Genomic DNA, 27,844 nt, shown 5'->3' with positions numbered 1-27,844 from the left:
CATATAAAATAGTCACGGACATGCAGTGCAACCTGCTCTTTAAGTCCTATCCAGTGGAAATGTGCTGGCTTCAGTCCTGCCTGCTAATGGGCACTCTCACTAGTCGAAAGAACGATTATATAAACCTTTAGAAAATCAGAGGAAAAATACCGTGTAGTGTAAAACTCTATTTTGAATCCCCAAGCAGGGCTGAAGCATGATGCTGCAATACTGTCATCTAGCCTGTAGGTAATTAGTAGTTTCTGGGACAAGCGTAGCTCTCCACGCAGTCAGACACAAGAGGCACCAGAGACCAGACGTGCTCTGCATGTCCTGTTTTAGAGATGAATTATGTACACTACCCGCAGCAGTCGGCTTGGCCATGGAACGAAAGAAGGTCAGCAGAAAGTTTTCTCCAGTTTACTAAGCGGATACCCTTGAAGCACAAGGAATGAGTCTTTCCCCTAGTGTGTTAATGCTCCCTGTCTCAGGAGTAGTTGTTTCAAGTGGCAACGAAAGCATTACTTCCTACCAAGGCTTTAGGTGGTACTTTAAGTTTTTGGTAGAAAGCTATGGAATGAACTCCATATAACCAGACCCTATATCACAGGCTAATGGATTGTGATGCACATGACACAACAAAAAATAAATAAATAAAAATCATGATATTCACATAAAAGCTGATGGTCATGGTAGATGACTGAAATAAGGACTGAAATAAGGACAATACTAGATGTACTTCAACACAGGTAACTTTAAGAGCCAAGAATAGTATACATACCTAAAACCCTAAAAACTATCAAATGTTACAAATATCCACACATTAATAAACACAAACTGTTCCAGACATTGGCATGTAAGAAATAAGGACAAAAGGTATAAAATATTCCCCCAAAGGGGTAACGAAAAAAGGACTATAAGACCAAAGCACTATATACACATCTCATCATTCTTTAAGAGTTTTAATAGAAATACAAATGGGGCACTATTTTATAGAAAAATTATAGACGCTAGTAGGGGTGTATTCAACTAAGGATTTTCATAGTCGAATCTGATTCGTCAGCTTTTCCCTTTAGTCGACTAATAGTCGAATCGTGTTTTTTTTTTTTTTTTTTATTTAGAGCACCTTAAACGGGATCTCAAACGTAAAATTGATATATTGTGATCTATCGATCGCCGGTGGATGGCGCCAGAGCGATAGTAACTCATTGAAACATATATGTGGATCAGAGGTAAATAAACTGGATTTTTTTTCCGGCGTGAGATATCAGAAGTGTGGCGTGAGAGCGTGTGAAAACGGTCAAATGCGTGTGTCTCACGCTCAATGCGTGAGAGTTGGCAACCCTGCATTATAATCTCGGCAAATGCTGCGCGTATTCTGTACCATGTTCAGCTCCGCTTGTTTGGATTGTGCAACAGCAGGGTGTGATTTATTAATGTGTAGTAAGGAAGATGCCTATTGTTAATGCGCAAACATCATTTAAAAATATTTATTAACAGAAATTGGATGATTTTATTTGACAAAAGGCTATATATAACGAAAACAAAGACATTTCATGTAACAACTAATGCTTAGCTGCCTCCTTGGGCACCCCTATGTAGTTAGAATGGTACATTCGACTATGACGTTCATAGTCGACTAGGGGGTATAGTCGACTATAGTCGAATCAACGACTATTGCAGGACACCCCTAGACGCTAGAGAATCCAGACAAAGCCAAATTATGCAGGGAATGGAAATAAAAGCTAAATACACAAGAAAAAAATATATCACTAGGTCATAAGAATTCCTATTGTATATAAAGAAAAGCATACATATTCAATAACAAGAAATGTCATTTTACATTTAATATATGTAAAGTGCAGTAGCAACACCATCTGCACTCTGGTATATTAGCTGAGGGAACGAGGCAGCTAGTCCACAGCCCGTCAAGGCCACTGGTCATATGCACAATGCACTGAAGGTTTCGCCTCATAAATAGGACAGAGCACGTATGGCTTATTGGCTAAAAAGTAAAAGAAAGAATCTGACTATAGCTTAATTCCTACAAGAATCAATCGTGTACCTAAGGTTCAGAAAGCAAAGGAACTAACACTACATTAGTGAACAGGACACAGTTAAAGGGGTGGACTAAATTTATGATGTATTAGACATCCTCACATAAAACGTTACTGCAGCCTAAATTAAGCATAGAAACTAGAATATAAACCTGCATAATGCATATTAATGCATTAACCCTTTTAATAGAGTGCAATGTAGGCTAAACCACTGAACCTGAGACTTGCGCGAGGAGTTCTTTATACGAGACTTAACTAGCTCAATTTAAGTAGTTCAATCCCCACATGGAGCTAGTTGGACTGATTTCTAAAGCCTCTACCACAGGATGACATATTTCTGCATGGTACATCACTGTGGATGTAACTGCCATCAAATGCCCAAATACCCAAAGACCTCAAATCAGCAGTAGGATGAACATAAGGTCAAGAATATAAAATGTTTAACTGTACTTTGAGTTAAAATGAAGCAGTCTAAATAAATAAATAGATGCAGTCATTTTTGGTGTTATGTCATTACATCCTTTAAAGTTAGTGCTTCCAGCAAACTGGAAAAGAGAAGAGGATGAAAAAGAAATGGGCAGGAATGAGAAGATAAAAAGAATAATATTTTTATTCATGTTCCTTTCCTTTCCCCCAGCCCACATGCAAATGAGATGCAAATTTCAAATTCTGTTAATGATACAGACACTCTCTAAACTCACCCTCCCGTTTCAAATGAATTTTAAAGGATCAATCAAATAAAATTATTTGCTTTTCTCTCTCTTTCTGCGTGAACATCATGCATAAATTGGGAAAACCCTTATGCAAAAGGTCCCCTAGAGAACCTCCTCTTTAACACAACATGGTCCCTCCAGGGGACAAAAAATGACTGACACATTTTACCCAGCAGCTAAAACAAATGTGAGAATGAAGCATCACTGCTGCAGTGCATGCAAATAGTCTCCAACAGGGCACACCCACTGTGCATTCTTTTAACAGCCTGTGACCATCTACGCACATAGAAGCAGAATGTGGTTTAACAGGCACGAAACAAAAAAAAAAAAAACACCTCGAAATATTCTTAGTGTCTTCCCACCAGAAGCCATTAACCAACCAACCAACCATTGTAAACCAACAAACTCGCTCCTAGGCAGCAACTTTCAGGCACTGCACAGAAGCATGTTCACACACCTTCACGTAATCAGTGTAAGCACACCCAAGGCTGCACATTGGCTGGGTGGTAAACACCATCTGTCTGTGCTGTGGGGTCCGTGGGTGCAGGGCGGTTGCTCCAATCCTGCTCCTCACGCATGAAAGACGTTCAGCAGGGTCCTCAGCTGCACGCCCAGCCCAGGTCGAGGGATTAGAACCTCCAGTACACACCGTGAGCCAACCACAGGCCGCTGCCACTCCAAACGAACACCGTCACACACCTCATCAGGCCTTTACAGCATATTGAATAATGATGTGCGAAAGCTACTCACTGGGTTTAGCACTGCACTGAAATACAGTCTAAAAAAGGTTACTGGCTATTGACTTCGCACCATAGAAATAAAGAGTGCCAAAAATAACTTTTTGACAGTTCATTATTCGCTTGCCGGGAAAGCTGGGGAGCGAAAAATAAATTCTGTTGTAAGCAAAATAAAATATTCTCATCTGTAAGAAGCATGGATACAGGCTAGCAAAAGCACTGAAATTCATCACTTGTAGTTCTAGCTAGGATGGTACATGTACAAACAAATGCCCATTTAACATGGTAATAAAGCGCATGAACTTTATTTAACTATCTTTGTCTGCTCAAATGTCACTGCAGACCTTTCTCATATAGCCACATATTCAACATTCTCTATACTTCTATATGTTTCTATATGCACTATACATCTCTAGACTACATTATTTTCTATATTCAAAAGCTGTACTTTATTTTATTTTAATTAAGTTTATTCTCTAATCTTTATATTCTCTCTATATCTGTAAATAGTCCGGTAAGTAGTCATTAATGAACTTGCCATGGAAAATACATCTTTTAAAGTAATGTCTGCAAAACTATATTTGGCTTGTACACCACGGTTGTGGTCTGCACAGCCTCAGCACAAAGGTATGTGTGTTTTATTTTGGGGTTTTTTTGTTTTTGCTCTGGAGGAGAATTATGGTTGCTATTACTATTAATGTTAATATTAAAACATTATTCAAGTGTCACATTCAGCATTTTGTACTTAATGTTCTAAACGCCTCTGTTCTTTTTTCCATAGTTAAGAGCACAGCCCTGTTTTTAAATGTATTGCAATTAACAAATATACTTTACATTTGCATGCACCTTGTACACTTGGCAAAAAGACAAATGTGAATACTGTCATAACACCACCATTCTGGTGCAGCACGCAGGCACAAAAGACCCTGCAATCAGCAATTACTCTGCTCAAGGTTGTTCCTCTTTCAGTGGGCACAAGCTCTTTAATGGGGTTTCTAAGTGTCAGGATATTAATGGACACCTTGCAATAATAAGTCCATTAAAATACTCATGTACAGAGAACTCATCACCACATGGTCTTGAGTGAAGCACTGAATCTACTGGCGTCTATGTGCACTTCAGAGATATATTATACATCACCGCTCAGTGAAGTGGAGCCACTCAATGGGAGCAACAAAGTAAAAAACACTGCCACCTATTGGTAGGATTTGAGAAAGAACATCATCTTTAGGAAATCCATAGTACCAACATCTTTAAGGCATTACCACACTTTTCAGCAAGCAGATAAAGATGTAATTCTCTTATTTGAAAAAGCAGACACACACACACACACACACACACACACACACACACACACACACACACACACACACACAGCCTTTGGACCTCTTCAGCTACAGTTTCAGTGTCTGTCTTAGTCAATAATTTGAGTGTGTTTATATGCACTCAATAATCCAGTCTTAATCGGACTTTTCCTGTTATCTGATTATTCAGGTGTAAACATCATACTCCATACAAGATTTCCCGTTATCTGTATACTCAAGTACATATAAACATGATGACTGAATTATTGACTGCAGTAATAATGTGATTACTGCAGCTACTGGATTATTGCTTGCATGCAGTACACTCAAGTGTGATCTACTGCTCTCTCTTCACTACACAACTCGTGTCATATGAATTACAGGTCCATCCATTGATTGCCCCATTATTGAAAGATTGTGTGATTACTGATTTATTACATACAACAAAAGTTAATCTATGGCAGTTTTCCAACTAATCTCCCATGTCCCATTGTGTGTTTTCATGCATTTATTACAGATTAAACAAGTGAAACAGACAAGCTTATTGCTTAAATCACCGTGAGTTTACATTACGAATTCACTTGATTCCAAATTAAACCATTTCTCAATCTGTCTTTGTTTTTACCCCATAGCATCTTTTTCGTCAGTTTCAAATCCCAGCACCAAAAACGAATCAGTGCAAAAACAAAGCAGTGGTGCCATTGCTAGTCAACCTACTAAAGGAAATGATTAAAGACTCATTTGATGGACTTTCAAACACACAGCCCTTTTAGAATACTTGTGAACTGTCTGCTCTGTTTACTCTGGTTCTGCAGTACCAGATACAGCCAGCAGGTGATGATGTTGCACCTATCTCTGTGTGACAGACACATACACAGCATGACAAATTGCTTCACAGCATGGCTCTATCTCACTGTGCCCTATTCACTCACACACACACACACATCCACACACACACATACACACGTGGCCTTTCTGTGGATCAGCATCACATTGTGTCAAAGTGCAAAGTAGTTCAGCTCTGCTGTGGTTTCACCTCACACGAGTCAACTCATCAGATGTTTACTAAGCCCTTCAGACAGGTAGCAGAGCTATAGGGCTCCTAGAACACAGCCTGGCACCATCAACATGCACAGACACATACAGACAGGCTAACTGCCCAGCTAGCGTCCTAGCCCAGTCCAGCACACTCTCTCCTGTACTGCCTCTTGCCCAACTATGTCCCCAATCCTCGGTCTCAGTTTACTCAAATTTGAATACAAGTTAAACCTATAGCAATATTGATTCACGAGTGAAAACGGATCATGCTGAAAAATCAGAACATGCCTTCCCCTACCAAGCCACTGAGAAACAAGAACAAGCAAAAACTTTCAGATAAATCAGATCAAATTGAGATGAAAAAAAAGAAAACTCCAGTTCCAAACCAAACACACCTGCTCCTACCACACCCATCCATCTACAGGGGCGTCCATAAACACAGAACACTGAAGCCAAGACTTTACAATACGGTGTTTGTGTGTGTGTGTACCATAGAGACACATAATTAGAGAGATGAGATGAGAGAGAAGAGAGTATGTGGGTTTGAGAGTATGCACCTGCTCTCCCCCTCCTGCGTGCGTGTCCGTGTGTCTCTCTGGGAGTGTGTGTTTCTCTGGGAGTGTGTGTCTCACCAGTCCTGCGGTCAGCGAGGGCGCCGACTGGCCCAGGGACTGGCTCCTCATGCGCACCAGGTTGTTGGCCTCCCCTGCTGGCTGCTGCCAGGTCAGCTGACTCACGCCGCTGTGCATGCTGCTGGACAGAGGTAGGAGCTGCTTCCCTAGAGACAGACAGACAGACAGACACACGCACACACACACACACACGCACACACACACACACACAGCATAAGGCCTTAGTGAGCACGGCGAGGGGGTGTGTCCATCGCCACACTTCTGGGAAAGGCTCTACAGCATCTTTACAGAACGTATGTTTGGATGTATGTTCGGTTTCTTGAATTAGCACATTTTAAAAAAACTGCTTGCAAAACGTCCGTCTGTGAAGAGCTAGAAGTTAGTGTTCTAGAATGGAGGGGCAGAGCTGTTTTTAGTGTGCTCTCCAAGTTTGAACACTTGATGAAACCAACGTTAGGAAGTCTATACAGTCTATAAGGTGAAATTGAACAGATAAATGTACCTATTTGAAGTGTGATGAAACATTACAGAGTACACATTTTCATTAGTGCAGCTGCTCAGTGTAATTAAAGGACAGGAAAATTATGCCACAGAACCGTGTTTGCTTTGCGGGTTTGTTTTGGGAATTATAATAATTTAAGAATGAGTCTTCATCCCATTCAGTGTTTTGCTTTAGATGGGTTTAGATGGACATCGTGGGGCCTCATGAAATAAGAAAAAAGAAAAAACAGAACAGAAAGACATGAACTGTTGCTTGAAATTGTTATTTCAACCACTGCGGCTAATCTGCCAAAGTATTCATGTGGAGCACGGCCACATGCCACAGCTCCCATCATTCATTCACAAGTCACAGAGAGGAAACGCCTTCAAAACCAAGCATTAGCATTAGCATTAGCATTAGCTCAGTACTGAATCATCAGCAAAGCACTGAATCACAATTAAGTGGAGGTGGAAGCTGAGGAAAAACACCGCAAAACAAATCTGTGTGTGTGTGTGTGTGTGTGTATGTGTGTGTTAGTGTGTGTGTGTGTGTGTGTGTATGTGTGTGTTAGTGTGTGTGTGTGTGTGTGTGTGTGTGTGTGTGTGTGTTAGTGTGTGTGTGTGTTAGTGTGTGTGTGTGTGTTAGTGTGTGTGTGTGTGTGTGTGTGTGTGTGTGTGTGTGTGTATGTGTGTATGTGTGTGTTAGTGTGTGTGTGTGTGTGTGTGTGTGTGTGTGTGTTAGTGTGTGTGTGTGTGTTAGTGTGTGTGTGTGTGTGTGTGTGTGTGTGTTAGTGTGTGTGTGTGTGTTAGTGTGTGTGTGTGTTAGTGTGTGTGTGTGTTAGTGTGTGTGTGTGTGTGTGTGTGTGTGTGTGTGTGTGTGTGTGTGTGTGTGTGTGTGTGTGTGTGTATGTGTGTGTGTGTGTGTATGTGTGTGTGTGTGTGTGTATGTGTGTGTGTGTGTGTATGTGTGTGTGTGTGTGTATGTGTGTGTGTGTGTGTGTATGTGTGTGTTAGTGTGTGTGTGTGTGTGTTAGTGTGTGTGTGTGTGTGTGTGTGTGTTAGTGTGTGTGTGTGTGTGTGTGTGTGTGTATGTGTGTGTGTGTGTGTGTGTGTTAGTGTGTGTGTGTGTGTGTGTGTGTGTGTGTGTGTGTGTGTGTGTGTGTGTTAGTGTGTGTGTGTTAGTGTGTGTGTGTGTGTGTGTTAGTGTGTGTGTGTGTGTGTGTGTGTGTGTGTGTGTGTGTGTGTGTGTGTGTGTGTGTGTTTCTCACCAGTGAGGCCCGTGGCTATGCTACTGCGGCGGGCCCTGCCCTCGTCCTGGCTGAGCTGCCGCTGCAGTTTGCTCTTTCCTGCAGCGGGGGACAGGTCAGGGTTACTCAGCTTCCTGAAGAGCAGAGGAGGGGGCACCACAGCCTCCTTCTACAGGGAGAGAGGAACAGGGGGAGAGACGAGGAGAGAGAAGGAGAGTACAGTGAAGTTCAAGCAACGTAGAATCCCAAAATACCTTAAAACTAGTAATTCATGTGAAATGTGGCATATAAGAATTCATCTTATTATATTCATAACTTAATCTTGTATCAATAAGGATGGTTTTATTCTATATACAACGTGCGACCAAAAATCTTCGACACTAGACCCGTGTTATGATTAGTTATGAGGCCTACACTTGTCTCGGTTATGCGCTACACTGAGCTGCCATTTGCTGCTTCTTCCCAAATGCAAAACCATGTTAACGAGCCAAAAGCTAAAGACCAATGAAGTCAGAATTTAATCAATTGAATCCGTCACCCGTCTTCAGAGATGCAGAGTGTGTACATTGTGAAACGCTGAAGGAAACCTCCACAGATACCGAGTAAACTTGTATATGCAGTTTTATTACCTTACTTTTTATGAGGAAATCATTCTCCCAGCCAAACAGCCTAAGCCGTGTCCTCTACAGAAAGACAGATTTAACAAAAGACTGAAGAAAAAGAAAAACTGCCCTTTAGAGAGAGTGCGGCTTCTGCCGCAAGAGAAATGAAAATGGACAAAAGAAACATAAATTATGTCAGAAGTTCAGATTCCGCTTGGCTCTGTATGAGGACAATAAGAATGGTGCAGCACTGCCCTCCACTGTTTCTTTGGACGGGGTTAGTGGACAGTGATTGCTAGCACACGCTGAGATTTGATGCTTATGATGTTGAGACTAGAAGTGCAAAGTGTTAAAGGTAAACTAGAAGACAGTGATTTGATTGCTGAAATGTTGCTTCATTCTGTACAAGTGAACAAAAGTCCAGGATCAGACAAAACACAGATTTTTCACAGATTATCAGGTACACTGAGCAGGCACTCAACATCTGGCAGTTTGCTTACAAGGCGCAAAGAAAGCAAACACAGAAGGGTAGAGGATGGCACATTTACTCTACGTAATCTACTTTTTAAACACCCTGAGGCAAAGAGCACGCCCAAGATTGTTATTCATTGATTTCTTCTTGGCCTTTTGTACATTGTAGCCCAGAGGCTCATAGAACATTTTGAAGTAGCAAGTCATAACTTTGTGGTATAGGCAATTGATTTCTTGTGTTCTCTCCTTTACAATATCCTACATGCTTTGTCCCAGCATGTGTCAAAGCAATGAATCAATAAGACCAAATTTTAAGATGCTCATAAGTCAAGAGTCTAGTACAGGAGTGGCCAACCTGCGGCTCCCGAGCCTCATTTGCCTGGTTTCATGCGGCTCCCCAGCCGGTCCGCACTCTCACTTGCACTAACGGTCTGTGTCGTGGCCCGGTTACCTCATCAGCTCTGAGGGCGACACACTGCTACATCTTCATGCTGCGCGGTTTGTTTACAAGCCTAGCGAGCCACTAATACTTTTAAAACCGGCGTAGTGGAAAACACGCATTTGACTGTCTTCACACGCTCACATGAGTTACTAATTCGCCAACTACTGGCAGCCTAAATGTCATAATAAAACATCATTAAGCCACCAAAATCGTGACGTAATAGTGACTTGCGCATGTGCAGTAAGCCTAGGTAGGAAAATTTGACAGAACACCGGACCCCACAGTTTACCTTCAACCCCCAGCAGCTTCAGTCTGCAGCTGGCTGAAACATGTCCGTGATAATGAACTAAAACTGATTCTCAACTGGTGGGTTGCGGACAGCTTGTACAAAAAATGTATAGTCTACCTACTCTTATAATTTTGTACTCATCTTTTATCTTGAATAAAGACAGACACATGCCAGGGCTCCAGACTGCGACTAAAATGGTCGCAATCGTGACCATAAATATCAATTTGCGAGTAATATAATTATTTCAGGCAAAAGGTGATACAATGTTTATAGGGGTGAGGATTTTTTGTCATTGGAAAAATATCCACCATTTTCTTTTGAGTTTGTATTTTAAAAGTTAATTGGTATGCTGTAGCTCCCACATGTTCGTCTCTGCCCATCAACAAACGCGGGAATCCGATCACGTGACTCGCGAAGCAGCCGAGCTGAAACTTTAGCACTAAACGTTAGCTTGTTGAAAATAGCGAAGACAAAAATATCGAATTATTCACACAGTCTACATCTCTGTCGGACCATAAGAGGATACACTCCTTTATAACTGTACATAGTTTTAAGTTAATTTTAATAGGATCAAAATTCACTCATATGCATAGGAAACTTGGTATATATTCGGAATTCTTTCTTCAATACTTTTAAGTTAAAAGTGCCAAAATATACTAATTCTTATTTCTGGCAACCAAGACAGACATCTACAACTTTAGTAACGTCAGGAATAGATATATAATAGATGTATGCAGGGGTGATAGTGGGAAAAATTCCTGAGCCTGAACTTTTTCTGAGCGGGGGGGGGGGAGTGTTAGTGTACCATATTTAGAATATTTAATAATTAATCTTTAAGTTAATTAATAATAAATAAGTCAGGTATTCATTATAGTGAAATAAAAACTAATTTCTATTAATATTCTGAGAAAATGTTGTAACCTAAAGATTTATATTAGACACAATATGTTAAAAACAGGCATGATTAATTATTTATTCATTACTGTTAGTAAATTATAGGATACCAGACAACTCAAAGAAATTATGCAAATAAAGTTTAAAAGAATTACAAGTATTATGATTATAGTTAGTTTATATATATATATAATTTAATAAATTTAATAAATATTTTGTGTTGGTTTATTAGGACATACATTTGTGCTTTTGTTCATGTATTACACCTTACGCCGTAAGGCGGCCAGGATGAACCAGATCATCTGACCATCTGTACCAGCTCAAAAAAAAAAGCACTCTTATATTTCTGATAAAAATTTAACTTAATCAGAATAAAGATAAAATACTGAATTTATCTTGTATCTACCTCTGAAGCTCTTCCGATGTCTGAAATACAGGCGGTCCCCGGGTTACGACGTTGATCCGTCGTAAATCGATTTTCGGTGTAAATCGGAACATACGTACATACTGTACGTAAATAACGTACTATACGCAGTTATCCGATCCTAAAGCTAGGCTTTTGGCCAATACCTTTATCCATAGCTGCGTTTAACTAATCTTGACGCCGCGCACACCAAACACCAAGTTCCGTTTACGACGCAGAACCACTTAGGTCCAAACAAGGCTTTATACAGTAAAGGGGAGATGTGTAGTAACCACGAAAAATCGTAACTTGGGAACCTCGTAAGGATCATATTTCGGCCTCAAAACAGATAGCATGCGCGCGCGTGTGGTTTATCATTATGATTTGACCGATCCCCCCCCCCTCGATTTTTTTTTCTCGCGGACATGTTAGTACGCCGGAATTCCGGCGTGGCGCCTGAAAACTATCAGGCCTGTGTATGTAACATGTTATTTAAAATATACTCCTGTCACCAATGCAACGCCTAAGGCACCGTCAGTTGTGGTGGTCAGTTTTCGTCAAATATTTCAATAGCTTTTAAATGGTCCATCATAAGTCCACAAAACAAGGTTGTTGATTAGGATGCATTTAATGTACTGTAACTTGTTTTATGCTCTTCTGATGGACATTTTAAATGCTATTGAAATATATGGCACAATGTGCACTTAATATGTATAGGTTACAACTTATTTTTATCTTATGAAGGATCATTTAAAAACTATTTAAATTGTTGCAGAAAAACAGAGTGCACAGTGCTCTGGGGCCTTTACAACCACCACTTTCATCCGTTAAGGTAATTTGTAGATGGTGACAGTAGCACATTTAAAATAACATGTCTAATTCCGCATATGCCAACATAACCACAGGTACAAGGAAGATAAAGACATCAGTCATGTTGGTTGGCAGAGATCCTAAATAACAGCTGATCTGATGTGAGTGTTGCAATGCTTATTAGTTTGTATTTTATGTGCCTAGAAAAAGTTATTGTTGCCCGATTTTTTCTTTTTAGGACCTACTGGCTCCTTGAGTAATTTTTTTTTTGTCTGGAGCCCAGCATGCAACCAATCTTGTTGCCATGGTAACCACCAATTGTTTGCCCTTTTAATTTGTTATAACATTTGTACTGTATAAAACTAGTTCAGGGGTTCTCAACTGGTCTCAGCGACCCAAAGAGCCCTTATATCGGTATAGGTATTGGCAGTCATATATCGGTATCGGATCAGAACTGAACAACACTGGATCGGCCCATCACTATTTCAGATAAATCAATTTGAAAGCAAAAATAACTTTGGTTAAATGGTTAAACTCCTGGGATATGTGCATTCTGTCTAAAAAGCAATGTGATTAAAAGTAATACATTTAAGCATGTTAAACATTATATGTATTTAATATCTCTACACATTTTCATTTTATCTTTGAACTCAGACTTTCCTTGTGAATATCCTCTACAAATGTCCAAATCTGTACAATGTTAATTTACATGTTTTTTCATTAAGGTGTTTATATTAATTATGACACAGACATCCTAAAAACAACACTGAACTAAATCCTTATCCAACAAAAAACCTCTTGAAAATGCATTTTAAATCAGCAGTAAGTGGTAAGAAAGAGCAAAACAATACACAAGAACATTTTGGGAGTTCAGTTAGTGACATGAAAACACTCCGCGTTACAAAGAGTGGGTGGTGTGGAAAAACACAGCCACATTTTCCTCAGCTTGAGCCCAAATTAAAAACATCCTGCGCGTCACACCAAACAGTTGCAGCACTTATATGGCCAAATCAAAGGTTATAAAAGCCTCTTCATACCCTCCCTCATGTATAGTACACAACCTAACACATGACTAGTGAGTTTAAACATCACTCGTTTAAACAAGGTGCAACAAATGGTACTATTTAATTATAAATGGACAACCAAGATGATTTTTGAAGGCATCATTCCAAAAGTACCAGAACCCCAGGCAATCAATCACTTTAGTTTGGACTACAAATGTCCAGGGCCTTAAAACACAGGGTTCCTGTCACACATGGGATGGTTTAGGTCACCAGCAAGAATCCCCGTTCGTCCACACTGAGAATGGGAAATGGAAAGCAGACTAAACCCAACACCATTTTCACTCTCCCTGTGGAAACTGAAGATTTCAGAACATCTGGAGAGGCAGCATGGGTTGTTGTAAGCACAGCACTCTTAAAACTGCTCCAGCACACAAGAGCTCTCCAGAACATTTCCACCACTGAGCCATAATGCAAACACACTCCAGCCTCCTCACCTTACGCATGCTTACAAACACAAAGATTCTTTCCTCAGTTTAGACGTTCCTTCTATGTATGAATGTAAATGCATGTAAAGTGAACAACAAGTGTTGCGTATACCTTGTCTGTATCTATAATCTTGCTGGAGTGCTGATCACCTTTCTCCTTTAGCACAGCTAAAACAGCTAATTTACTGTGGTCAGGCCACACTTTCTATTAAGGTAAAGGAAGGTCTTCCTGTACAGAAGAGCAACACTCAGGCTTTTTCTGTGAAAATGACATTAGCTGGGAGGGCTGAAGATAGGGGCTTGGCTCTCTTCAGGATCAGACACACAACGATGCATACAAGACACAAACTCTGGCACTGGAAATGGGGCAAAGGGCAATTGTGTATACTTGCATAGAACTTTGCCACCTACTGAAAGCTTATTATAGGTTTGAAAAGGATAAACAACACAATTATATGTCTGCCTTGATTGACAAAAGCTAAATAGCTTCACGGTGTTTGCACAATATTGAGCAATGAGGGAAAGGCACCTGAAGAGTCATGATGTTACCCTGCTACTGAAGTCAAGAGTGAGTACAAAACCATTCCTTCCGTGGGATCACAATCTCGTGGGACCACAACCCTGGTCTTATCCAAGAGATCTGGAGCTTCCTTGACAATCCATGAATGTGTCTTATGGCCACGTTCTTCACTTGTGACTGTTTTTTTTTTTTTTCTCATGGCCAGATGTTTTTCCTTGGCAGTCTGATTACATCCCCTTTGCTTGGCAGCACAGTTCTCCTTCAGTGTTCACTGCATGCTCATCCCACAGCCTGTCCACCGAGACCAACATTCAGGCTCAGTGAGAATGACTAATATTGTTTAGCCACAAGTTGAGAAGTAGCTCACAGAAAGACTTCGGGCTAGACATAAAAACTGATCCCAGGGCAAGAATAAAGACACCAACGCATGTCTGTTAATACCTGATAGATGACAAAGGGTGACGGGCAAAGCAGAGGAACAAACAATGGAGAAAACTCAGCTGTGGACGTAGTCAGCTAACTCCCAGCAAGCTAATGCTACCAGTACATATAGCATGGCTTCATTTTATACTGTGGTGTTGGCTTTTGGCTGTTTGTTTACTTAAACATAGCCCCACTTAAGTGCCGTAACGGCGCAAAAGCAATAAGACCATCTACTGTAAAAGCTTTAGCATATTCCATGTTTTCCGTAACTAGAAGGGTTCTCTTACTTCTGACATGTGATATGTTTGTTGGGATTCCCATAACCTTGTACGACCGGATGAAAACACTGGAAATGTTTGTGCTACACCTGAACATGAGCTAGAAAGAGCTGGAGGGCCTCTGCCAGTGCCCCTGGTCAGGTGGTGAAGGATCAGTCACCATGCAGTCACAGACAGACTGACATAGCACTGGACAACTGCAGGAAGGGATACTATCATACACTTACTAGTTATCTTTCTCAATGTAATTGAACAATAAGAACACTACCACACTCCAGTTGAAATGAGAACAATGGGCCTTAATCAATGGTTGCTTACAAATAAGTGTAGATTTGACTGCCTCAAATGACCATGTATTCTAGGTCATACAATGTTGAAGTGATTGTAATTTGAGCACAAACGATACATCTGCTTCAGCTGCATGAAAACATGGGCTGGTGCACTGGTGCCTCATTTACATATCATTTGCAAAGGGCATGCCTTGAACTGCCTTCATATACATAGCATTTGCATAAACACACCCTAATTCATTTAAAGTGTAGCACTGGTACAATACGTGGTGTGTATTAAGTTTATGCTCAAAAATTTAAGAAAAACTGAAGGAAGAAAATGAATCCAGAGGGGGAAAAAAAAGATACATTCCAGCAAAATTTGAAGTGCTTGTCAGCTGACACTAAGCCTACATATGTTGACAGTAATCAAAGTGAACTGCACACCATACGAGTACAAGGATTCAAATGTGTACAGCAACGATGATGATGATGATGATGATGATGATGATGATGATGGTTATAATCATCATTATTATCAGCATCATCTTGTTCAATAACATCATTAATAAAAGAGAGGAAATAATTTTGATAAGCAAGCAATTCTCAGGTGGTTAAAACTATTATGCCCAAATGTACTCTGTCTACCCTTGAGTAATTGCCAAAGATGGCAATCATCGTCCTGTATGTGCACATACCAACTCCCCACCTCAGCCATCACTAGCCCTGCTCTGCTTTAAAACACTTTAAAGCCTCAGTCAAACAGCAGTATTACACCCACCATGTTTACTATGCCATCAGTTAATAACCTCAGAGTTTGTCCTGAGGAAACATGGACATTCCTCTTTTGGAGCAAGATTTTAAACCTGTTCTTGAACCTACAACAGACCAAAGTCAGGGCCCTTTCCAGGATGTCTTCAACATTATGAGTATACATGACAGCACAGTGGCAAACACTTATGTGGTCAGTTAGCATGAACTGTTGACTAATAAAATCCGAGACGACCATCCTTTTTAAAGTACACCAAAGCATTCAAAAAGCATAGTAGAACTCAGCTCAGTAGAACTGATGTTCGTTTCTCTGCAGCCTGAAGGAGCCGAGCACGACACACAGCATTCTCCACTGCACATTAAAGGTGTCAGCCCTACCCCCCCCCCACACACACACACACACACACACACACACACACACACACACACACACACACACACACAATGCTTGCAAGCACAAGCACACACATGCATCACAAAAACAGATCCGAGAGCAAGATGGAAAATATTCTTGTTTGCACAGGCAGGTCAGGTGCACTGGACTTCACCAGCTCCAAGTACACACACAGAGTTTACTATAGAGAAACAGAGTCAGGATTAAATGCGCAACAAAGAATTCAGGAGGACTATGCATGATGTAGACAAAACATACAGGAGACTCAGACACAGCAGCATTGGGAATACACTTCCTTCTTCTAATATATTTGCTACCTCACAAGAACATATTGTTTACATTCTTGACAATTTACACGAGGTGAAACTACTTTCTCTACTACACCCCATGTATAGTAGTTCTGTCCTTACAAATTAGTACTGTGCAATATATCCTGTGTTGATTCTTACTGCAATAGCGGCCTTCGCAAAGCTGATCTCAGAGAAGGCTTCAATATGCTAAACACTGTAGCAATATGCTAAAGCATCCAGGTCAATCCAAGAGGACTGCAAATAATATTAGACTAATCTTTATTCATATCACATAAGGTTTATCAGCTTATTCAATATTTGACAAGGTGCACAAGCACACATACGTTTGTACAGCCAACCGGTCATCATTCTGTCAATATAGGCCATTTCTGTTCACACTGTCCAGTCCTGAATAGAATATTCTGGTCCCAGTTGCACCCAAACCCAGGTCATTATTCAGGAATCCACATTATAATGGACCACACACAAACACAATCTACTTGTCTAAACTCCCCTAGTGTGGGTCTCTGTGTATACCAGTGCATGTGAGCAAAAGAAGTAGAAGAGTAGAGTGTGTTTTAATTGATTTAACAGATACAGCAACTTTCACAGAGTCCTTCATGACAGCTGCTCCATTCGGCTCCAGTGAGAGCGCTGAATCAAACATTTAAATCAGTGTAGTGAGCAGGCCAGCACACAGTATTTGATTACTTGGACTACATATTCAGTGATTACTTGGAGTAAGCCACCGACAGCTCACGTTTGTTGGACAGGGAAGCGTTCTAATGCTACTTTCCACCATTAGATCGAACACGCCAAAACATTTGGTTCATTCATTAGACATCAACAGAACTGTGGAAAAAAAGTAAGGAAACGCCATCAGACTACACATTACAGTCTGGAAGTTACATGGTGCTGGTTTGAAAGGAGTGGGGGGGGGGGGGGGGGGGGGGGGGAGTGGCTATAGGATTTCACATGAGATTTTTAGCATCAGCATGGGACTTGCGAGTTTGGCAAGTCCTGACTTTATAACTATCCCCCAGGCAAACCTAAATTGTGCATGAAGACACAGACTAAAAACACACGCACCAACAAATATATCACTGAGACAGGTTTTTCCATTGTTGGTTTTGAACATTTTCAGACAATTTCAGGTTTGCTGGTTGATTATAATTGTTCAAACAATTTTGAAGTTTAGACTCTGTGAAATATGTAATTTCTGAGGGAAGAAATGCAACGTCCCCAAGGTTATGGTTTCCACACATCTAGGGTCAGGTTAGGTCAATGGGTTTGTGGAATTCACTACGGTTCTGTGAATTTTTGTGATGACTATTTTTAATGAATGTAAATGTGCTTATGGAAGACCAGTTGTCAGTCAAATAACCAGGCTTGTGTCTGTGGTCTCCAATATTCTGCATAAGATCAGATTAGTTTCTTTTTACAATGGCAAGCAGAGATCTTGAAGTTTTATCTACCTCCTAGGATTGTAGCAAAATTATATAACATTTTATTCCCCATTCTTGCCAAACTTGGGAGTAAATTTTGTACTGTGTTTATCCTATACATAAAAAAATAAGAGACCATCAGTCACAGCTCTTTAGCCCAATGTTTTAACTTGTTGAACTGTGAAGGAACTCTCACTAGAACACTATCTGCCAAGCACCATGAGTAATAGTTCCAGAGTGCTTTCAAACACGCTATGTTACGCAATCACGCGTTACACAGAGTAACACGACTCCAGTTCTCCAGTTGAACCCAGCAGCCCTTGAAGTTTCTCATGTAAAAAAAATGTGTAAAACAATCCAGTGTAAATTTAAGGTGTTAGAAGTACTAGAAAAACTGGAATTACTTTATGATTTGTACTTTTAGTTAGTTTTGTCGGCTCCTCAAATGCAGGTATGGTTTGATACATTATGCTTATTTGAAAACAGAAATTGTAGAAGTGTACCAAAACTGAGCATTACTAAAGTCAGAAAATGAATGTCAGTATCAAATAAGGATAGACATGAGTGCTAAGAATTGGTGGATAAAATGAAGATCTCTTGGCTTCATAATCTTCCTGCCATCATGACAGACTTGCACAGCACGTTCTGTCTCTTTTAAACAAAGTAGTAATAAAGACTAAACATGCAATTACTATTATACAAGCATAAAATGTGATTTTCAAATGGTGTGTGGTGGAGAACACATAGTATGATACGCCACTGATGTAAAAAAGCTCATATTAAAATTAAAAAGGAAGAGCTCTAGTTACATGATAATGACAGAAACTAAAATTTCATGAAGCCATGTTCGTACTGCATAAGAATATTATATACTGTATTAAAGGACATCGCTGTTGGACTTTCTACATGGTCAGAGCACAGACCAATCAAGCACAGTGGGAGGTTAGTCTTCCCACCCACTCTTGCTTTCTCTAATCTCTCTGTTGCAGCTGTGGGAGTGTGAGAGAGCAAGTGAGAGACCCAACGTCCAGCCAACTCTGCCCTGTGGAATCCAGCAACTTGCACCTCCAGGAGGGAGATTAGACCTAAATGGACCTTGACAAAAGTGCAGTCCAAGAGTGCAAATGAGGATCTCCACACATCTCAAAGGACCAAAAAGATATGCTACTTCCACAGTGCATTACAATGTGCATTACAGGACTAAGATTAATGAAAGATTAATGCACACATCGCAGTAAATAGTGCACATTAAAATGCTCAGAATGGCAGGTTCTGCATCCATACCACAATGTACTCGGTATAAGCTTTCACACTTAGTCAAAAAGAAATAAAATGTTCATATCAAATGCATCCTCTCCAGGGACAGGAAGCTCTCATCTTCCCTTTCTCCTTGTCCGGTGAGATCAGGGGGGTCAAAGCGATCAGGGTTTCGTCCAGAGGCCTGTCCTACCAGATCGAGTATCACTGGAAATGTACTGCAGGTCATCAGTAACTCCAGGACAAAAACATGGCATGATTTAATCTGCATGGCTTTTCTTGTCTAAACATCCAGCATGCATGAACAACACTGGTGAATAATGCACAGCTTGCTTTTCAGAATGCATGTGCAGCACAGCACTGCACAATGTACTGCTTGAACACTACCATCCATTAAAAGAAACAGAAAGGCTGAATAACTGAACTGTGATTAAAGTCTGGAGATGCTGTTACCACAAAGGAAAATACATCATTAATCTATTCTCTAGGTAAATGGAGTGAGCAGTGTAATAATTGAAATGCCCAACATTTCTTTTTCAAATGAGACAGGACTGGGGGACCCTTACGAGGTCATTCCCACCAGAGAGAATTCATTGAACAGGTTACATCTCACAGCAATGCCCTTTCACTGAGCTAATTAAAGGCAAAGTTCAGAGGCAGCCCTGGGCCAAGAACACTGCATCACTGTCCACTGTGACTAATGGGTTCATTAAATCGCATATCCACTTTGTTTACACCCAAAACCCTTAAGAGGATCTACTGGGCCAAGACATTTCCTTTTAACTCCAAGAGGTTCAATTGGACCAAGACATTACATTTTTAATAATACTAATAAAACCAGCATCTACTGAAATTAACTGTGAACTGTTTTTAGTTTTTTTGTTTGTTTTTCCACAACTCTAAACTTTCGGATTTCTCATTTAACAATTTTCTGACATGATCACGTGGCCAATAGCTGACTTCATCACTTCAGGCAGTCTAGCCATGGCAATATGCTAAAGGTGTGGCAACAACAATAATATAATATTAAATTTTAATTTAAGATCAGTAGGAGTGAAGAATCCTAGCTTCAATTATAACATTCACTCTCTCATAAAAGCAAGCATGACTGACGGAGGGAGAGAAAAGACTAACTCTATAAAGGACTCTGTGCCTCACCATCCATCAGAATGTCAAACAATGAGCACGGTGTGGTTTTCATCAACCTCCTGGTGCTGCTGGACGGCCCCGTCTCTCTGCTCATCAGCTGGGGCAGAACTTTAAGGGTGATGGGGGGTGATGTGACTGCACTCAGCTGTTAGAACTGCCAGCTGAACCCAAGCCAGTGTGACAGAGATTAGCATTTAGAGCTGTCTTTACAGGGACGGCAATAAAGGCGGCGTGAAAATTGGTTTAATGGCTTTGACGCTGCTGCGTGCTGAGACGTGGTTCATTTGGACACTAGAGTGCTATAGTCTCCTGTACTTCAAACATTTCAGATGGTGAAAAATGGACCTGGATTAAGCCAGTTAAGTGATACAAGTAGGGCTGCCATGATTAGTCAACTAGTCACGATTATGTCGACTTTTAAATTAGTCGACGAATAATTTAATAGTCGATGCGTCGTTTTTTTTTTCCTCTCCAAACTGCTGCGGCAGTTTCCACTGCTGCGTTTGCCTTTCTGTCCTTGACGCGAATGCGCAGTAGTGGAAACCGGGGTAGATAGTGGACGACATCCCAGGACGTTATACAGACTGGTATAATGGCTACCCGGCTACGGAACTCAAAAGTGTGGGATCACTTTAAGAAAATGATCCCACACTTTTGAGTCCCGTAGCCGGGTAGCCATTATACCAGTCTGTATAACGTCCTGAGAAATGCGTGCGGAATATCTGCAAGGCAGAACTTGCCTTCCACGGCAGCACAACCGCGATGTACGAGCACCTGAAGCATGTTGTGGATGATTGTGACAATGATGAAGAGGGACCGTCATCTCTGTAATCTAAATTGCAAGTTAGCTGCTAACGTTAGCGTAAACAGAGCGTTAACTTAGTACTTACTTATCGTGGTAGCTGTAAAAATTAACATTAGTGATGGCGATTTGTTTCATTAGCCTTAGCATGCATTTGTGTGTTTTCTGTAACTTCAGTGAGACCAAAACTTTATTTTTGTGAATAATTCCTTAGTTTCAGGTACCTACCTAATTTGATTTAAATGCAGCTAAATTGTCTCTGTTTGATGCCAGAGACAAATGAAAGAAACAAAAACCTAAAAAAAAATAGAACAAATTTATTAATGTATTTATTTTTGTGTTGTTTAAGCCAGTGCCTTATCCTTATTTGAATAATTGTTTGTTGCAACAAGCTGCATAATTCATTAAAGGTTTAATGAACTATGATCTTAATTGTTTTTATTTTTAGTTAGCATATAGCTGAAATCTGATGGTTATATAATAGCAGTTGCATTCTAGTGCGATAAGCTGTATGTTTTATATTAAATTAACGTACGATCCAATTAGTCGACTAATCGCCTATTAATTTTTTATGATTAGTTGACTAATTGGATCGTACGTTAATTGGTCCTAGGCAGTAGCCTAAGAGGCCCAGGTTTCCCTCTCCCAGCCACCTCTTCTAGCTCTTCTGGTGGGATACTGAGGTGTTCCCAGGACAGCAGAAAGATATATTCTCTCCATCGTGTGCAACAATATTTTTGCCAAATAAACTGGACACCCCAACCAAGCCTCTAGAACAGGGGTAATCAATTAAATCTTTCCGCGGTCCATTTTTGGCAGATAGCTCAGACCTTAGGTCCGGGTTCGCGGTGGCGAACGAAAGTTGTTGAGCGCGGGGGGGTGGGGGGGGGGGGGCGTGGGGGGGGGGGGGGGGGGGGTGAACGTAACACTCAGATGGGTGGTGAACGTAACACTCGTCTGAAAATAAATTCTCCGTTTTAAAATATAGTCTCCCGTAAAAATTTTTTTGGCATTTGGGTCCGTATCCAGTTAATCAGGAATGTGATTGGGTCCGGACAGGATGGCGTTCGGGTCCGGATCCGGACCGCGGTCCGCCATTTGGTGATACCTGCTCTAGAACAACCAACAACATCGAAAAAGGTGAAGGCGGCAAATGTCATTGGAGAGATCAATAAGGTATTTTTCTCTGCCATCATAATTCCACAAAACATTCTTCTGTTGGAGTTCCACATACTTCATTATTGTTTTGACATGCTGCTGTTTATTTACAAACTGTGCGTAATTCAATGCTGCTCCCTATTGTGTTTAAGACATCCATAGACACTAGATCACCTGCTGTGGAGAGTGACATCACACGTCCAAAGGCCACGACTGGTGAGTGTCATCTGCGACGGCGTAATCTTCAGGTTAACTGCAGTACGAAACCTGTTTAAGGTGATTATACTGCTCTGATGAAAATGGTTAAACATTACCCACAATTCTACTCTGCAGCAGTGCAAAGCGCCCCATGTTTAGATCCAGATGTGCGAGTCTCCAGGCACCGAAACAAAGCAATGAGGTAACAAAGATTCCACATCCTCCAATCATCAATACCATAGTGAAGCAGAGTTCTGCTAAATCGAGGCAATAGGACCAAAGTAAAGATGAGGCCAAAGAGAAGAGTGAGCACTGCCTGAAGAGCCACCGAGGACTGGAGACAGGGTACTAGCAGAAGCAGTTCATGACAACATCTGGTCATGACCCCAAGGACTGAATAAATACATCATTACCCAACCTGGGGGGAGACATTTATAAGGACCAAAAAAAGGGAGTCTGGGAATGGAAAGAGAAAGAAATGGTTCACTACACCTCATCTACACTATAGACCAGTTTTAGTTGCTGGTTAGGAAAAAATCTTTAACAGTGTAAATAACATTTGTTCATAGCTCAAAGTTCATGGTTCATAACTCAAAATTCATAGTTCAAAGTTTATATTACAGAAACCTACTTATTTTCTTTGCCACAATACAATCCCCTATAGGCAGAACTGAGCGGTTTTAATTATTTTAGAAAAAAAATCATCTTGAAAAAAGGAGTTGACTTTATTCCTAACTGTACCTTTTATAGATGTCAATTTAATGAAATTGTGCCTTAACACATAACTTGAGACTGAGCCAGTCTACTGTAGTGTTGAGTCAGCCCCGTCTGCCTTTCTACACAATTAAATTCTGCCAGTAGACAATAGCAAACTCTGAATAACCAACAACAGACCTCCAAACACTCACATGCATTCCACATACACACTGAGCATTGAGAGGTATCATGTTGCAAAAGGATCAGCTATGACACACATGCACAACATATTGTAGTAAATGGTTTTCCTGCCCTGAACATGAAAAGTTCATATACACACACGTCTCAGCTTCACTCACATGTGGTGAATAAGATCCACATAATAAGAATAAGACAATAACACATGGCATGTAAATGAATCCACACCAAAAGCTACAATCACTGTATAGTGATATAGTGTACAACACTATTCTTGGCTATTGGCAGAATGTACTTTGTACTGAGGGCATTCATCAGGCTGAAAACATAACCCACATCAGTTAACTGGACAAAGTAAATTTGATATCTGCTTGATTAGAACAGTATTTCACATTAAGAATTTCAAGACTGGAGAAACATAATTGAATGCTGAAGTGTGCCATGTTAGCGAACTATTTACTACAAAAGACAGCATACAATTTCTACTGTGCAAAATGCTTGTCTTTATAAAGCCCAAGACAAGTGGAACTGTCTAAATGTTTATTTCAATCAAGTAACATTTAATAAACTCTTACCAGCCATTGTTTGGCACAATGTAAACACTTGTATCCCTAATTAACACCGACTACTTTAACAGATCTAAACATCAAAACACGATTAGTGTTCTTTTTGGTGTCGAGTCTGTGACAACTTCAATTTAATGTAAATTATCTACAGATCTACAGGCATTTATAATTACATAGAAGCGGGACTATATAAGCTGGAGACTGCATCTGCATGTCTGGTGTTTATAAGCACTGTGACATTTAATCAGAGCTGCTGCATCCAACAATGAGTACCCAGTCTTGGGAATGAAATAAGTTATGACGGTAGAGGAGTTCATTATTATTTTGACTAGTCATCCACATTATTTCAGCATTGCTTACAGAATTCATTGGCACATTTCATGCATATGCGTTTTAAGTAGTGGTGGGCCGTTAACGGCGTTCGTTAATTTGATACTCTTATCGGGCGATATAAAAATTATCGCCGTTAATCTATTCTTAAAGTTGGGTTGGGAACTGGGTCAAAATGGGTAAGCAAACTATGATGACTTTCAACTTGACAGTTTAGCTCGGCTGTATTCCTAACCAAATTGCACAGTAGGGGCGAGAACGAGTTTTCAAACCTGTGAATTACAAATCGGACGTGAGTTTACATGGATGCAGCCACAAAGTCGCCAGGTTTGCTTCATGGAAAATTCATTTTTAGGAACGTAAAGTGTTACCGGAGCAGAGCTCGGAGCGGCCGTTTTCTGCATGGTCCTAGCGCTAAATTCGTTGCTATTTAAATATTCCCTTTTAACCGTTAAAACCGCAGAGGACCAAAACCGGCTTTTGAAAAAGTCCCCCCCAAATTACGTCCGTGAGGTTAAATGTACTAAATGTTGGCTTACATTTCAAATATCATGTTTAGCTGATTAAACATATTATCAACCCCTTTTAATGTACAGTATGTAGGCTTACAAATTCATGTTTAACTGAATAAACCGTTGAACACGAGTAGCCTACATTTTATTGAGCATTTATTGAGTTTTTTTTTTCTTTAAGTATCAAAGTAGAACAGCTTTCTCAAGCAGTCATTGATGCATTTTGGAAACAGGAGATGAGCCCCTGGTCTAATGCACCCTCTGTATTAAGAAACCCTATCTCAAAGACTGACTTTCAGTCATTAATTGGGTAGCACGCATATGAGCCATTTTAATATAGATTAATCTAGATTAATCTAGATTAATTTTAAGATTTCAGTGAGATTAATCTAGATTTTAAAAATTTATCTATGCCCACCCCTAGTTTTAAGTGATTTTTTACACCAAAATCCACAGATGAATCACAGATGAGATGATATTAAAATGACAAATTCAATCTGTTCATTGCATTTCAGAAGACCCACTGTTATACTGTAGCGCTTCCTGCACTGTTGGCATTTATAGAACCAAGTTTAAGGCTACTGCCAAAGGCTTGGGAGACTGATTATAAGAAGCCCCTTAGAGTACAGTGAGTAAACCAAGACAACGCTGGTGAGAGGAAGGGGTCCGGACAGCAGAGCTATCAAGAATTTCCCTCTAATGGTCTCTTGCAAAATGATGGAACTCTGTGAGTTTTGAGGTTTCTGTGCAAAAGGCCACTGGAAATTGATAGCACAAAAGTTGAAAATCATGTCTTGCCTTTTTCAAGCTTAAGAAACTGTAGTTTTAAAATCCTGCATTCAATATAAAAAATCTGGTCAACAAATGGTTAGTTAATGTACATGATTTCATATTGTACATGATTTCATATTTCTAGCTGAAATGTCATTTTCTCATATCAAAAATAAAAAAAACATTTCAGATTTCAGACTTCAGATTTTTTGTACTTGTACAGTTTCAAACAACTACTATAGTGGGAATTCACCTTAACTGTGCAAAAAAGACTTTTACTGTGGTGCTTTGTTGTCCTCATGGTGACTAATGGAATGTTTGTCCTTCAATCTATAAAGCACCTAAAAAATGCATTGTTAACTCTAACTCTCTTAACCCTCCGGCCACCGTAGCTACAATATGTGCATAAAGCTGACTCTGTTAACAGGGATTTCCAATAGTTACTTGAGCATTAGCTTACACAAAGCAAGAAGTACATACCAGTTTGGCCATTTGTCAAAATAGCAGAGCAGGTAAAGTACCCACCTTGCCAAGCATTTATGCATACATGTGTATTACATATTCCTCCCTGCCCTAAAATCTATTAATCAAAATGTCAGTTTCTATGACATTTCATGGTATTGTCTTACAGGTCTTCCACAGACATCTTGGGCTTGACATAGCCTGTCACTGCTCCATGGGTAAAGCAGATATTCGTTTTACTAACAGCAGTAATTCTTGGCACTGCATTTCGCAGGACAAATATGACTGACTATCAGTCTATAGCCATAAAATAAAAGAAAAATTCTCTAGAATTGGATCTCAAATATGGCTACTTTTCTATTATGAAAGTGCTTTGTGTATATTAAATATATAGTTAGGTCATTAGTTTTGAACCAAAGAATAAGCTAGCACCATAAGCATAGCAAGTCCTATGGCTGTCATCACCGAGTTACCTATGATTGGAGAAGATAAAGTGTTGAGACCTTGAGCTTAGAAGGGAAACAAAGGAGGCAGGATGTTTTTCAGTTTTGCCACTCATGCAGCCAACAGTTACTCTCTAATCTAGCATTGTGACGGAACAGCTGAGAAACCAAGAAACAACAAGTACAATTACAGAAGCAGTGCAGAAACAAACCTAATTCATGATTGTCCCCATATAACACATGAACAATCAAGGCTGGGTTGCAACTTTGCTTTGTTGGAACTAAACTGGAGATACAAAGTTGCCACTGACAGCAAACTGTATTGCAAGCTTCACTTAAATGTTCTAGGCATTTTAACTGTAAATCAGACTTTATTAAAAAATAACCACTCTTCTTGCTAATTAATTCACTAAATTAGCATCAAGAAGTTATACTTCCAACTGCTCTAAGGGAATGCTTGTTTTCAGAAATAATAAAAGCACACAGGTTCATGCATGTAGCATTCCTCACACTCTTCTTTCATTACTCCAGCTGTTAGCCCAAAATCCCACCATTACAAACCCTCAGGTCCACCATAACAGTAGCACTGGTATCAGTCGCACTCCAGACTTGCAGACCAGGATACAGTGCAAAAAATAAGCGACTCGCAGATATGCTAAAGCAGATAAGTCTTTCAATAATAATAAAAACAAAAAGATCCGGCGGTTTCCGTGATTAAGACGCCTCACGTCAGTGCTGGCAGTAGTGAGTGTTCCATGACAACATTACCACATGTGGTCACTGCTGGCAGTAGTGAGCAGGCCCGTGAAACAAGCTTCATTCTGCAGCTAGACAGGATGTTAGTGTGCTGGCACAAACTCAGCAATGAAAGAGAATGCATGATACCATCAGCTAGTTATTTTGTGTTCATATGCTAAATCCTAGGTGAACTGGTGTAAGTACGTAATAAATCGACAAAGATAGAAAAACAACAAATGTGTTAAACATGTTTGCCAATAAGGGTCTTTTAATATGAACTTTTCATAATGATCTTATAAGGATTGCATGTATGTTGCCTTTTTGATAATGTTAATGAAATGATGCCCTTGAAAGGTTAACATCACATCACAATATAATTTACATTTCACTCCAAGTCCATACAGGTACTACTGAACTAACTTAGAGGTTCAGAAAATGTGGCTGGACATTGAATGAAACAATAATAAATATTAAAATTTTACTAATACATTTGGTCATCTCATATCACCTCATACCCTTTACATAGGATACTGGATTCTGGTAGGAACATAGTTAGGGCCTAGAGGTTATCAGAGCTTGGAGAAAAA

General features: G+C 40.1%; 1 protein-coding gene across 4 annotated transcripts in view; it reads right to left on the bottom strand.

Annotated features, from left to right (window-relative positions):
- The window catches only part of mast2 (microtubule associated serine/threonine kinase 2), a 113,753-nt gene that overhangs the window by 81,638 nt on the left and 4,271 nt on the right, over nucleotides 1-27,844 (bottom strand). For 2 of the 4 annotated variants that reach the window (XM_077014922.1, XM_077014923.1), the window contains 2 exons: nucleotides 8,209-8,356; nucleotides 6,386-6,606 (listed from right to left, as the gene is read on the bottom strand). In XM_077014922.1, the coding sequence (XP_076871037.1) occupies nucleotides 6,386-6,606; nucleotides 8,209-8,356 (369 nt within the window). The remainder of the gene's footprint in view (nucleotides 1-6,385; nucleotides 6,607-8,208; nucleotides 8,357-27,844) is intronic. The other 2 variants (XM_077014924.1, XM_077014925.1) reach the window with 1 other exon arrangement.

Source organism: Brachyhypopomus gauderio, chromosome 8 (genome assembly GCF_052324685.1).
Source record: "Brachyhypopomus gauderio isolate BG-103 chromosome 8, BGAUD_0.2, whole genome shotgun sequence".
NCBI classification, from domain to species: Eukaryota; Metazoa; Chordata; class Actinopteri; order Gymnotiformes; family Hypopomidae; genus Brachyhypopomus; species Brachyhypopomus gauderio.
This window is presented reverse-complemented; position numbering and strand designations above follow the sequence as displayed.